The sequence below is a fragment of the Panulirus ornatus genome, chromosome 50, assembly GCF_036320965.1.
Source record: "Panulirus ornatus isolate Po-2019 chromosome 50, ASM3632096v1, whole genome shotgun sequence".
In the NCBI taxonomy this organism is placed as follows: Eukaryota; Metazoa; Arthropoda; class Malacostraca; order Decapoda; family Palinuridae; genus Panulirus; species Panulirus ornatus.
In genome coordinates this window covers 8,571,678-8,585,894 of record NC_092273.1, presented here as the reverse complement: position 1 = coordinate 8,585,894, position 14,217 = coordinate 8,571,678, and the positions used below count along the sequence as shown (strand labels likewise).

Genomic DNA, 14,217 nt, shown 5'->3' with positions numbered 1-14,217 from the left:
TGCCCATGTTCTATCTCTCACAAAATTATATGAGAAACTTAAAAGTATTTATCAACCCAACGTTTTCCTAAGTGTACAGCGAAGGAAGGAAGAAGCAATGAAGATGCCTTAAGAACCAAAGAAATGATAAAAACAGACATCACTTCTGAATGTACCTTCAGCACAGTACATACAAGGCAAAGGCAATATTTTACTAGATATCATATCACTTGTAACTGCTACCATGTACATATCTATATGACTTTGCTAAAACTGAGAGGCTTTTGTTCTTGGAATTATCGTATGAAAATGAGATTCACAAACATATCAAATGTGGGTAAAGGTACACCACTGATTTTCCGGCACTCTTGGTTCCAAAGACTTGCCGGATTAACCATTTTGCTGGACCAACCGTGGTCATGTAATAATAATTCATCATCACACCTCTAACCTATTAATCATACATCTCCCATGTGTCTAAAGTATACCATGGACTGCTGGAAATTTAAATTAAGCAAATATTAAATGTTTGATGGTAAGTCTGTCCTTAGATTGTTTGAATCCTGTGGGGTCTTCGTCTTCTACTGTTAGTGTTTTCCTACGTGTGCATCGCCAGAATAATGCAGTTTCATCTGCATTATACACCTGCTCAGGACTGAGGTGCTTGTCAGCTACGAGTTTTGCAAATTCATCTACATACTCAGCAGCTCCTTTGTGGTTTGCAGACCGCTTTTCTCTGCACACTTTATTCATGGAAATTCCATGATGCTTCTTGAACATTTGAAGCCATCCTTCACTGTAGTCACACTCATGTTGTAAGTTAAGTTCTTTACAGAACAACTTAGCCTGGTCCATTATCATGCTACCTGACAAGTCCACTCCATCACTCCGATGGAGTCGAAACCATTCCATCATCACTCAGTCATGCTCAGTACTCTTACCATCTTTCATGGTTTTTCTAATCGTCATTTGCTTCTTGGAATTGCTGTCTGCATAGAATTTCAATATTTTCTCCCTTTGCTTCTTTAGCTTCTTTATATCATAAACAGTTGATGAACCAATAATGTAGATGTCACATAGCTTATGCACCAAAACACCACAGTCCATTTTTTCAACAGATCTACTTTATCTTGGATCGATATGGACTGGTGTTCACGTTTGACACCAAGAGTGACACTCTCATATGTCTTAGAAGCCACAGCTATGGTTAAATTTAAGCAAAAGAAGCTAAGAATCTTACAGATTTGCAGTATCATCTCCAGCAAGTGCAAAGAATGCAAATAAGCACGCCTTACACATCATGGGTATGGCCATGGCAAAAGAGTCCACCATATCCTTGGTTTCCTTAATTCTAATTCAACTTTTTTTACTCATACTGAATACATTAAATTTGTAATGGAATGTCCCAGGTCCAATCTTTACGCATTCCTGAATCACTTTAGTACAATGTTCACCTCATCAATAATGCCTTTCCCAGTTGCTACTAAGTTGTCTTCTGTCTTGATTCCATCTACTTTCCTTTTTTACACCTCTAAAATCCATTCAATTTTATTTAAAAGTGATTTTCTTTCAAAATGATTATATAGAATAATCTCTTCCACCATTATATCAATAATAGTCTTTCCTTAACAAATAACCCAATTCATTCATCTCATGGCTCAACTAGAGAACCTGACCAATACACCCAACACCTATCCATGTGATGATTTCAATGCCCACCATCCTGCATAGCTCAACACTCATACCAAAGATCCCTGAGGTAAACTACCTGGAGCACATGATATGAACTCTCCTCTGCCCACTTTCCATTTCCGTTCACACTTTCCCTAGCCCACCAACCAACACAGAGCTACCATAAAAACATGCACCCACACTCTGCAAAAATGATATTGGCTAGCACTTACACGCCTTAAATCCAAACCCTAAAACTTCATGTCTGATAATTTCTCATCCCTAGACCACACCATCTCATGCTTCATCAATAAAACCAACCAAGCCAACAAATGCCACACACCATAAGGACATAGAGAGCAATATAACACAGGCTATCCAGGGTTGAGCATATAGGTTCGAATCCTGGTTTCAGCAGATGGTCCACAGTCAACCCAGATGTTCATCAACCCTTAAAGGTTGGTTGATAAAATGGGCATCTGGTTCATGCTAGCAGGGGAGTAGCAATGCTGTGTCCTGTGGGGCATGTGTGTATGCATGAATTGGAGCGATGTGGTATACCGGGGTTGACGTGCTATCAGTGGATTGAATCAAGGCATGTGAAGCGTCTGGGGTAAACCATGGAAAGCTGTGTAGGTATGTATATTTGCGTGTGTGGACGTATGTATATACATGTGTATGGGGGTGGGTTGGGCCATTTCTTTCGTCTGTTTCCTTGCGCTACCTCGCAAACGCAGGAGACAGCGGCAAAAAAAAAAAAAAAAAAAATATATATATATATATATATATATATATATATATATATATATATATATATATATATATATATATATATATATATATATATATATATGTAGCCTGTAGATTTATGTGCTGAAAAAGGACTGGTGATTGGGAATACCTGGTTTAAAAAGCGAGATATACATAAGTATACGTATGTAAGTAGGAGAGATGGCCAGAGAACGTTACTGGATTACGTGTTAATTGACAGGCGCGCGAAAGAGAGACTTTTGGATGTTAATGTGCTGAGAGGTGCAACTGGAGGGATGTCTGATCATTATCTTGTGGAGGCTAAGGTGAAGATTTGTATGGGTTTTCAGAAAAGAAGAGTGAATGTTGGGTGAAGAGGATGGTGAGAGTAAGTGAGCTTGGGAAGGAGACTTGTGTGAGGAAGTACCAGGAGAGACTGAGTACAGAATGGAAAAAGGTGAGAGCAATGGAAGTAAAGGGAGTGGGGGAGGAATGAGATGTATTTAGGGAATCAGTGATGGATTGCACAAAAGAAGCTTGTGGCAGAGAAGCGTGGGAGGTGGGTTGATTAGAAAGGTTAGTGAGTGGTGGGATGAAGAAGTAAGATTATTAGTGAAAGAGAAGAGAGAGGCATTTGGACGATTTTTGCAGGGAAAAAATGCAATTGAGTGGGAGATGTATAAAAGAAAGAGACAGGAGGTCAAGAGAAAGGTGCAAGAGGTGAAAAAGAGGGCAAATGAGAGTTGGGGTGAGAGAGTATCATTAAATTTTAAGGAGAATAAAAAGATGTTCTGGAAGGAGGTAAATAAAGCGCGTAAGACAAGGGAGCAAATGGGAACTTCAGTGAAGGGCGCAAATGGGGAGGTGGTAACAAGTAGTGGTGATGTGAGAAGGAGATGGAGTGAGTATTTTGAAGGTTTGTTGAATGTGTTTGATGATAGAGTGGCAGATATAGGGTGTTTTGGTCGAGGTGGTGTGCAAAGTGAGAGGGTTAGGGAAAATGATTTGGTAAACAGAGAAGAGGTAGTAAAAGCTTTGCAGAAGATGAAAGCCGGCAAGGCAGCAGGTTTGGATGGTATTGCAGTGGAATTTATTAAAAATGGGGGTGACTGTATTGTTGACTGGTTGGTAAGGTTATTTAATGTATGTATGACTCATGGTGAGGTGCCTGAGGATTGGCGGAATGCGTGCATAGTGCCATTGTACAAAGGCAAAGGGGATAAGAGTGAGTGCTCAAATTACAGAGGTATAAGTTTGTTGAGTATTCCTGGTAAATTATATGGGAGGGTATTGATTGAGAGGGTGAAGGCATGTACAGAGCATCAGATTGGAGAAGAGCAGTGTGGTTTCAGAAGTGGTAGAGGATGTGTGGATCAGGTGTTTGCTTTGAAGAATGTATGTGAGAAATACTTAGAAAAGCAAACGGATCTGTATGTAGCATTTATGGATCTGGAGAAGGCATATGATAGAGTTGATAGAGATGCTCTGTGGAAGGTATTAAGAATATATGGTGTGGGAGGAAAGTTGTTAGAAGCAGTGAAAAGTTTTTATCAAGGATGTAAGGCATGTGTACGTGTAGGAAGAGAGGAAAGTGATTGGTTCTCAGTGAATGTAGGTTTGCGGCAGGGGTGTGTGATGTCTCCATGGTTGTTTAATTTGTTTATGGATGGGGTTGTTAGGGAGGTGAATGCAAAAGTTTTGGAAAGAGGAACAAGTATGAAGTCTGTTGTGGATGAGAGAGCTTGGGAAGTGAGTCAGTTGTTGTTCGCTGATGATACAGTGCTGGTGGCTGATTCATGTGAGAAACTGCAGAAGCTGGTGACTGAGTTTGGTAAAGTGTGTGAAAGAAGAAAGTTAAGAGTAAATGTGAATAAGAGCAAGGTTATTAGGTACAGTAGGGTTGAGGGTCAAGTCAATTGGGAGGTAAGTTTGAATGGAGAAAAACTGGAGGAAGTAAAGTGTTTAAGATATCTGGGAGTGGATCTGGCAGCGGATGGAACCATGGAAGCAGAAGTGAATCATAGGGTGGGGGAAGGGGCGAAAATCCTGGGAGCCTTGAGGAATGTGTGGAAGTCGAGAACATTATCTCGGAAAGCAAAAATGGGTATGTTTGAAGGAATAGTGGTTCCAACAATGTTGTATGGTTGCGAGGCGTGGGCTATGGATAGAGTTGTGCGCAGGAGGGTGGATGTGCTGGAAATGAGATGTTTGAGGACAATGTGTGGTGTGAGGTGGTTTGATCGAGTAAGTAACGTAAGGGTAAGAGAGATGTGTGGAAATAAAAAGAGCGTGGTTGAGAGAGCAGAAGAGGGTGTTTTGAAATGGTTTGGTCACATGGAGAGAATGAGTGAGGAAAGATTGACCAAGAGGATATATGTGTCGGAGGTGGAGGGAACGAGGAGAAGTGGGAGACCAAATTGGAGGTGGAAAGATGGAGTGAAAAAGATTTTGTGTGATCGGGGCCTGAACATGCAGGAGGGTGAAAGGCGGGCAAGGAACAGAGTGAATTGGATCGATGTGGTATACGAGGGATGATGTGCTGTCAGTGGATTGAATTAGGGCATGTGAAGCGTCTGGGGTAAACCATGGAAAGTTGTGTGGGGCCTGGATGTGGAAAGGGAGCTGTGGTTTCGGGCATTATTGCATGACAGCTAGAGACTGAGTGTGAACGAATGGGGCTTTGGTTGTCTTTTCCTAGTGCTACCTCGCACACATGAGGGGGGAGGGGGATGATATTCCATGTCTGGCGAGGTGGCGATGGGAATGAATAAAGGCAGACAGTGTGAATTGTGTGCATGGGTATATATGTATGTGTCTGTATGTGTATATATATGTGTACACTGAGATGTATAGGTATGTATATTTGCATGTGTGGACGTGTATGTATATGCATTATGTGTATATATATATATATATATATATATATATATATATATATATATATATATATATATATATTTTTTATACTAATCACCATTTCCCGCATTAGCGAGGTAGCGTTAACAAGTATGAACAAGTATGAAGTCTGTTGTGGATGAGAGAGCTTGGGAAGTGAGTCAGTTGTTGTTCGCTGATGATACAGTGCTGGTGGCTGATTCATGTGAGAAACTGCAGAAGCTGGTGACTGAGTTTGGTAAAGTGTGTGAAAGAAGAAAGTTAAGAGTAAATGTGAATAAGAGCAAGGTTATTAGGTACAGTAGGGTTGAGGGTCAAGTCAATTGGGAGGTAAGTTTGAATGGAGAAAAACTGGAGGAAGTAAAGTGTTTAAGATATCTGGGAGTGGATCTGGCAGCGGATGGAACCATGGAAGCAGAAGTGAATCATAGGGTGGGGGAGGGGGCGAAAATCCTGGGAGCCTTGAGGAATGTGTGGAAGTCGAGAACATTATCTCGGAAAGCAAAAATGGGTATGTTTGAAGGAATAGTGGTTCCAACAATGTTGTATGGTTGCGAGGCGTGGGCTATGGATAGAGTTGTGCGCAGGAGGGTGGATGTGCTGGAAATGAGATGTTTGAGGACAATGTGTGGTGTGAGGTGGTTTGATCGAGTAAGTAACGTAAGGGTAAGAGAGATGTGTGGAAATAAAAAGAGCGTGGTTGAGAGAGCAGAAGAGGGTGTTTTGAAATGGTTTGGTCACATGGAGAGAATGAGTGAGGAAAGATTGACCAAGAGGATATATGTGTCGGAGGTGGAGGGAACGAGGAGAAGTGGGAGACCAAATTGGAGGTGGAAAGATGGAGTGAAAAAGATTTTGTGTGATCGGGGCCTGAACATGCAGGAGGGTGAAAGGCGGGCAAGGAACAGAGTGAATTGGATCGATGTGGTATACGAGGGATGATGTGCTGTCAGTGGATTGAATTAGGGCATGTGAAGCGTCTGGGGTAAACCATGGAAAGTTGTGTGGGGCCTGGATGTGGAAAGGGAGCTGTGGTTTCGGGCATTATTGCATGACAGCTAGAGACTGAGTGTGAACGAATGGGGCTTTGGTTGTCTTTTCCTAGTGCTACCTCGCACACATGAGGGGGGAGGGGGATGATATTCCATGTCTGGCGAGGTGGCGATGGGAATGAATAAAGGCAGACAGTGTGAATTGTGTGCATGGGTATATATGTATGTGTCTGTATGTGTATATATATGTGTACACTGAGATGTATAGGTATGTATATTTGCATGTGTGGACGTGTATGTATATGCATTATGTGTATATATATATATATATATATATATATATATATATATATATATATATATATATATATATATATATATATTTTTTATACTAATCACCATTTCCCGCATTAGCGAGGTAGCGTTAAGAACAGAGGATGAGGACTGGGCCTTTGAGGGAATATCCTCACCTGGCCCCCTTCTCTGTTTCTTCTTTTGGAAAAAAAAAAACGAAAAAAAGAGAGGGGAGGATTTCCAGCCTCCCGATCCCTTCCCTTTTAGTCGCCTTCTACGACACGCAGGGAATACGTGGGAAGTATTCTTTCTCCCCTATCCCCAGGAACGTGCTATCAGTGGATTGAATCAAGGCATGTGAAGCGTCTGGGGTAAACCATGGAAAGCTGTGTAGGTATGTATATTTGCGTGTGTGGACGTATGTATATACATGTGTATGGGGGGGGTTGGGCCATTTCTTTCGTCTGTTTCCTTGCACTACCTCGCAAACGCGGGAGACAGCGACAAAGTATAATAAAAAAAAATAAAAAAATATATATATATATATATATATATATATATATATATATATATATATATATATATATATCCCTGGGGATAGGGGAGAAAGAATACTTCCCACATATTCCCTGCGTGTTGTAGAAGGCAACTAAAAAGGGAGGGAGCGGGGGGCTGGAAATCCTCCCCTCTCGTTTTTTTTTTTTTCCAAAAGAAAGAACAGAGAAGGGGGCCAGGTGAGGATATTTCCTCAAAGGCTCAGTCCTCTGTTCTTAACGCTACCTCGCTAACGCGGGAAATGGCGAATAGTGTGAAAGAAAAAGAAATATATATATATATATACAAACTATTCCAGCACAACTCAGCTCTTTCAATCTTATTGCATTTATTACCACAACTCATTCTTATCCTGTCATTGACTATGTGATCACCCTGCCTAACGGTGCATTTCATTTCCAACATGTCCACTTTCTTTCTTTTGCATTCAAGGCCCAAGACTCACATCAACCATAATCATTTAATCTAAAAACATACAGAAATAGACATATACAATTCAAGACAAATCCCACTGATATGAGAAATGACAATAGTCTAAATTCTTATTATATGATTGTTGTAAAAAGAAATTCACATTATATTAGCTGAAAAAAGTCTGCATCTCCAGGGTCTAAGTGATGTCATGCATGTTAACATTAATCATGAGAAAATAAAGCAAGGTCAAAAAAATAAGGCAACATAATGTTCAATTTAAGAAAGAAGCCAAAGTTAGACTAAATGATTGGGACTGACAAATAGTCAAATTTTAAGGGAGTAAAGATATTCATTTAAATCTGCATTTATGCTCTGTTTCATGCAGCAAAAAAGTATGACTTATGAAAGGCCACATTCCATACAACAAATTTAGTTATGAAAATATTCTTAAAGTCTTTTAATATACACATGCATTAGTACACACTCACCATATGCTACTATACCTTCATCACTGGTCATGAGAAAAATTTTATAAATTTTCTAGAATTTTACAATTTCATCAAACTAATGCTTTCCTACAAATACATCTGCTGAAGAGTTTCTTGTTTAACATAAACCTTACTGCCCCTATGCTGACTCTGTGTTCAAGTCAATGGTGATGTATTAGGAACCTCCTTGGTTTCTGAAAATCTGGACTGGTTGTCCTTTACAAGGAAAAATGGCTTGGAAGTCTGAAAAAGAGACATACAAGGGACAAGCAAACAAGATGTGCTTGCATACATAGCCAAGAAGAGCGATCCCATCATTATCACAAGTGAATGATCAAAAATAATTAGCAACCAAACTATAATGTAAATAATGCTAGTTACTTTTCTGGGCCTCCTCAGTGAATGGAATCACTGCTTTTATGCTCTCACTGCCTTGCAAGAAACAAACAGACCTTATCCACTTTAAGTGCTTTAAAACACAGGAGAAGCAACACCTGTGTTCTTATCTCATCATACATGGACAAAAAGCATATCTTCTAAACCTGAAAGCTTGCTAAGGATACCAGACAGATATATGAATAAAAAAAAGCGTTTATATCAATCATACATCTCAAAACCCCTTTCAAGGGACTCCTGCAGCTTCAAGGCTGCACTCCATACAGGAGAGGGCATATCATGGATTCTTTAGAGTGAAAAGTTCTTCAGTGAGACCAGACTCCTATTTGTCCACTGATGATAATAGTCTCACCAAAGGTGATCTTTCACTTACTTGAAGGTGGAGCCCAATAACATAATGGTCTACAAACACACACACAATGTACAGGGGTGACCAGTTATGCTGACATTTGACTTGGAGTCATCTAATCATGAGGCACTTAGGAAAGCTAAGAAATTTAAAGACAATGTGGAATTCAGCAGAGTATTCATCAAAAGTGATAAATCAAGAGAAGAGAGGGAGAGAAGCAAAAAGCAGATGTCAAATGACATGAGGACAAAGCAGTCCCACCAGCACCAAGGAGAGGGCAGGAGTGTTAGAAGATGCTAATGTCACACAAAAAGCAATATCTATGAATGTTGATGAATTATTAATTAAAAAACAAAGAACTCAATTTCAAGGATACAAAAATGGAAAGTACACCTGATATTATTGGAGTTGTGGAAGAAAATCTTATAAAGAGATAAGACCTCACCTGTTCTGCCTAAGTAACATGATAGAATGGAGGAAAAGCGATGGCAAACAACAAGGGGGAGGGGGGATTGACCCTCTTCATAAAATACAGCCAAAAGTTTTAAGAATTAGTGAAGGATGCCCATTCAAAACAATACTTATAGGGAAGAGCAGCTGTAGGAATGAAATGAATAGTGGTGTAAATATTATATAATCCTTCATAAAATTTCAATGATACAGAACAACTACATAATGATAAAAATAAAAGAACAAGGATGGTACATGAAACTGTAAAACACAGCTGATAACGGGGTATTTCAATCATAAAGAGATAAACTGGGATTCTCATACTGATAGGAAGTCATGGAGACACAAGTTTTTAAAGTATAATCAAGAAACCTTCCCATCCCAACATGTCAGCATGCATACTAGGATGAGAGGGATTGATACCCCATCACTGCTAAATCTTATCTTCCCACATACTAGGGTGGATGTTGATAACATATGATACATCAACAGGAAGAGGTGATGATATAACATTCAAACTTGCCTACATGGTAAATGAGGACATAAAAAGACTTGAGGTGATACAAGACATAAAGAGGAGATATAATTGTGGAAATTACTCATACCTCACTGATCTCTATGGTAGTGGAGATTAGAAAATGAAGATCAGTATCCAAGAACCAGGCTTTAAGGTGAGAGGTTCTGTGAAGTTTACAATGGAACACACAATAGCCCCAATATCAGTAAGATGAAATGAAGAGGAGGTTTTAAAGAATACTGAGATATCCCTCTAAGGCTCTGTCATCTGTTCTTGATGCTACCTAGCTAATGCAGTAAATGGTGAACAAGTATGAAAACAAAATCATTCATTTATCTATTCATTATACTCAACTGCTGTTTCCTGTGCCATTGAGGTAGTGCCAAGAAACAGATGAAGAAAGACCCATCCACTTGTATACACACACATATACATATCAACATATACACATACATACGCATACACATATACATATAAACAAGTACATATTCATACTCGCCTTCATCCATTCCCAGTGCCAACCTGCCCCACAGGAAACAGCATCACCACCCCCTGTGTCAGTAAGGTAACTCCAGGAAAACAGACAAAAATGGCCACATTTGTTCACACTCAAGTCTCTAGCTGTCATGTGTAATGTACCAAAACCACAACTCCCTATCAACATCCAGGCCCTGCAGAACTTTCCATGGTTTACCCCAGATGTTTCACATGCCCTGGTTCAGTCCGTTGACAGCATGTTAACCCTGGTATACCCCATCATTCCAATTCACTCTCTCTCTCTCTCTCTCTCTCTCTCTCTCTCTCTCTCTCTCTCTCTCTCTCTCTCTCTCTCTCTCTCTCTACGTATTCACCATTTCCCGCAATTAGCAAGGTAGTGCACATGTGTGTGTGTGTGTGTGTGTGTTGACAGAATCTGCCTCACAGAGGTTACACCATGAATGAGAAGTCACTTTTGACAAGGCTTCATCAATGTTGTTAAAAAAAAAAAAAAGCACACTGGCACTCTGTCCTTAACTCCTCTAGAAGGATATTTACTGAAGGCGAGAGACTCCTGTGGACATTAATTTATGCATCAAGTTTCATGCTTCTATTTCAAGGCTACCCAATGAGCCTAGATGGTTGCAGAGTTGACAGTGTGCAATAATCCCCCATCCCACCCACCCCAGGCAGTCATCGTTCAGCCATGCTAATGACAGCACATTCTCATGAGTTTTATAGCAAAGAAATTGGGCATACCCAGGCAGATGATCTTACACCACATAACACTAATTAACTGACTAGGATACTGGTTCTCTATTCCAAGATGCTGCACAAGTCTGAAATGAAAGAAAAAGAGAAAACAAGTATGGGAGATTGGGAGAAGGGAAAGTGAGTTCTAGTTAGCAAAGCAGCATTATCAACATACGAGTGAAAAGGGTTTGAAGTGAAGAGAGATCATTTACTGAGAGATGAAAGAAAGCATGTAACAGGACAGAATCCAATGGAATACCACTGTTTATAAATAAGGAAGTGCAAGTTGCTCAATCAAAGATCACTGCAATGAAATGCCAATGAGGAAATTATGCGCAAAGAAACAGAGAGAAGCAGTAAAATCAAAGGAAGGGAGTTTAAAGAAGAAAGTCTTATGCAACATCCTGTCAAGTACTTTGGAGAAGTTAATGGCTAAAGCAAACGTTTGACCAAGAAGAGGACCAGAGGTGATTTACAAAGGAGAGATCACCAGTGTACCTAGCACTGCAAAATCCATTTACGAAAAAGAAAATTAAAGAGTTTCAAAGACTTTGGAGAAAGCAGAAGTGAGAACAATAAATAGTTAGAGGAGTTAGGGCAGTCTGCTTTCTCAGGGATGGCTACACCAAGGCATGCTCCCAAGAGGAAGAAAAAGTAAGGGTTTTTAAACAAAAGTGAACAAGGAAAGTACAGATTGGAGCTAGCCCAGAGGTATACTCTTTTAGAACATGATGGGGTACACTATCTGGGCCATACACCATGTCCAGTTAGAGCTGAGACAGTATGCAGAGACAACCCAGCATGAGGAGAATAACAGCATATAGCACAAGTTCACTGAGAAGTGATGGAGACAGAAATACAAGCAGACTCAACTAATGCCCAAAAAAAAGGCTTCATCAGCTGGAGAGAGCACTAGACTGATCATGCTGGAGGACAAGAGAAAAGGTTAAGTTACAGAAGCTATTAGAGATCCTTTTTGTTAAAGTCATGAAACATTTGTCAACAGAATAAGTAGTCAAATCAGCATGCTTTCTTTTCATGAAGGTGTGCTTAACTTTACAAAGGACAGCTCTGCAGTGATTCTAAATAAAAATGAAAGAGGAGTTGATTTCAGGGGAAGGGAGAAGTTCCATGGCCTGGTATACTCTATACCTAATACAAAAGGCATTACAGCAGGTGATAAAACTATGATAAATCTAATTAGTAATGGGATGTTGGACTCCATCTCAGTCAAGACAACCTCTGCTATGACTTCAGCGCAACACAAGGCATCCGAGTCAGCAAAGCAGTACCTGTCCCTGGGAAAGTCAGTAAAAAATAAAAGCCATGCACGGATGACCATGGAGCTCTCCCAAGGTACCAAAGTTACCATTTCAAGGAGGGATGGAGGGTGGGTGTGCTAATTTGAAGTGACAGAAATAAGATGGTTGGAGGACCTTAAGGAGGGAAGAAACAGTGTAACTGTAGTGAGAGGTTTCAGAAGTAAGAAAGAGATCAAGTGTGCTGGAAGAGCAGTCATGATGGTCAGGAATCTGCATTGGATGTATAACCATCTGTTCCAAACTGTTAAGGATGGTAAAAGAAAAGGCCTCAGCTCTACTAGAATCATTCTGGGCAGAGCTTAACCAATCCTTGCAGCATGCATTAAATCCCCGAAAAGAGGATTTTTGGATGTATACATGAAAAGCAATGCTTCTTGGCAAGGAGCAAACAGCCTGAGAAACTTTGGGAGGGGGAAAGGGGGGACACCAGTGGAGCATAAGAGCAAAGTTATACTGCTTTCTCAGACCCCTCATGCCCAACATATAACTTCCTTATTGAAGGCATGGAACACTTTCTCCTCAGTTGTCCTCTGATCATCCCATAAAGATAAATACACAATTTTATCACATTTCTTGACCTGTGGTCCCACCCAGTGGGTGTATCTAGCTTCCTGAGTGCTGCAGGAGTGTCAAAGATTGGGTAAAATTATACATATATGCCACATGACATAAATGTACCACAATGAAAACTGTCAACAGTGGTAATTTTCATAAGAATAAGACTGAATAAGATATCCTTATAACTACAATCCTGTCAAGAATGCAATGAAAATCACTCACAAACAAATGAATATTACATATATTGGAATATTGGAGAACTCCTGTCAGACTGTAAACCTAGACTGATGTTGCTACTCCTTCAAAAACCTTGATGGATTCCATGTTTTCAGATTATTAACAATTACACCACAGACACTGTGTAAAATGTGTAAAAAATAAAAAAAATTAGGACAAACAAAATTTATGACCATGAATATAACATATCTAAAAGAGAAATCAAATTCACTTATTGAAACCATTTCCCTATATATCTTTTAGCTGGTGGCTTTTTGAGGTAAAAAATCTGAAAAATAAAACATTTGTTAAACAGCTTCCTGCCATATCTTAGAATCTACTAAAAAGGATATTTCTGGAAAATCCCAAAATAATTTTACCAAAAGGAAAACAGAGATCAACCACTGTCTGCTGCTACTTTGGATTCCCTATACTCACAAGTCAATTTGGTGAGCATATCCTGCAGCTTCTTCCATCATATTACATCGTAGCAACTCTGGCGCTAGGTAGCCCGGTGTTCCACACAGTTCTGCGTACCACAACTACGTCTTACATTTTCCATTCAGTATTAGGTACACAAGAATGTAACTCGCATAGTATAGTGAACACTTAATAATGATAAATTTTCCTAACGATACATATATGATTAATCTTAATTCATTAATCTAAAATACAAGGACTTAAAAGTATACTGAATAAAAGAAACAAAAAGATAAGCATGCAATCACCAACAACCTGAGAGAGAGAGAGAGAGAGAGAGAGAGAGAGAGAGAGAGAGAGAGAGAGAGAGAGAGAGAGAGAGAGAGAGAGAGACTTTCCTTGAAGCAGAGATAGAGCACAGTACATACGAAAATTCATGCTACAATCATACTCATTCTCTATAGCTATCAATAGTGAGTTGATCCAGTAATGACTCTAGCCACTCATTTCATTTCCTTCTGAATGATTCAGTGCTCATTCCACTTAAAATTCTAATCTCTGTGGGCAAAACACTGAAGTCTCTCCATCTTTCTAATTAGGCTCCAAAATATTTTTGTTCCGACACCTTTGGCACTAAAATATTTCTATTCAACACCTTTGGCTCTAAAATGTGTTTGTTCAATACCTTTTAGTTATTTTCCACTAAAATATTTCTGATCAA

At 39.7% G+C, this 14,217-nt stretch overlaps 1 protein-coding gene across 4 annotated transcripts in view; it reads right to left on the bottom strand.

Annotated features, from left to right (window-relative positions):
* Positions 1-14,217, bottom strand: part of PhKgamma (phosphorylase kinase gamma) — a 55,424-nt gene that overhangs the window by 26,587 nt on the left and 14,620 nt on the right. For 2 of the 4 annotated variants that reach the window (XM_071691364.1, XM_071691366.1), the window contains exon 6: positions 13,515-13,605. The exons of the other annotated variants lie outside the window; for them this stretch is intronic. In XM_071691364.1, the coding sequence (XP_071547465.1) occupies positions 13,515-13,605 (91 nt within the window). The remainder of the gene's footprint in view (positions 1-13,514; positions 13,606-14,217) is intronic. 4 annotated transcript variants of the gene reach the window in all.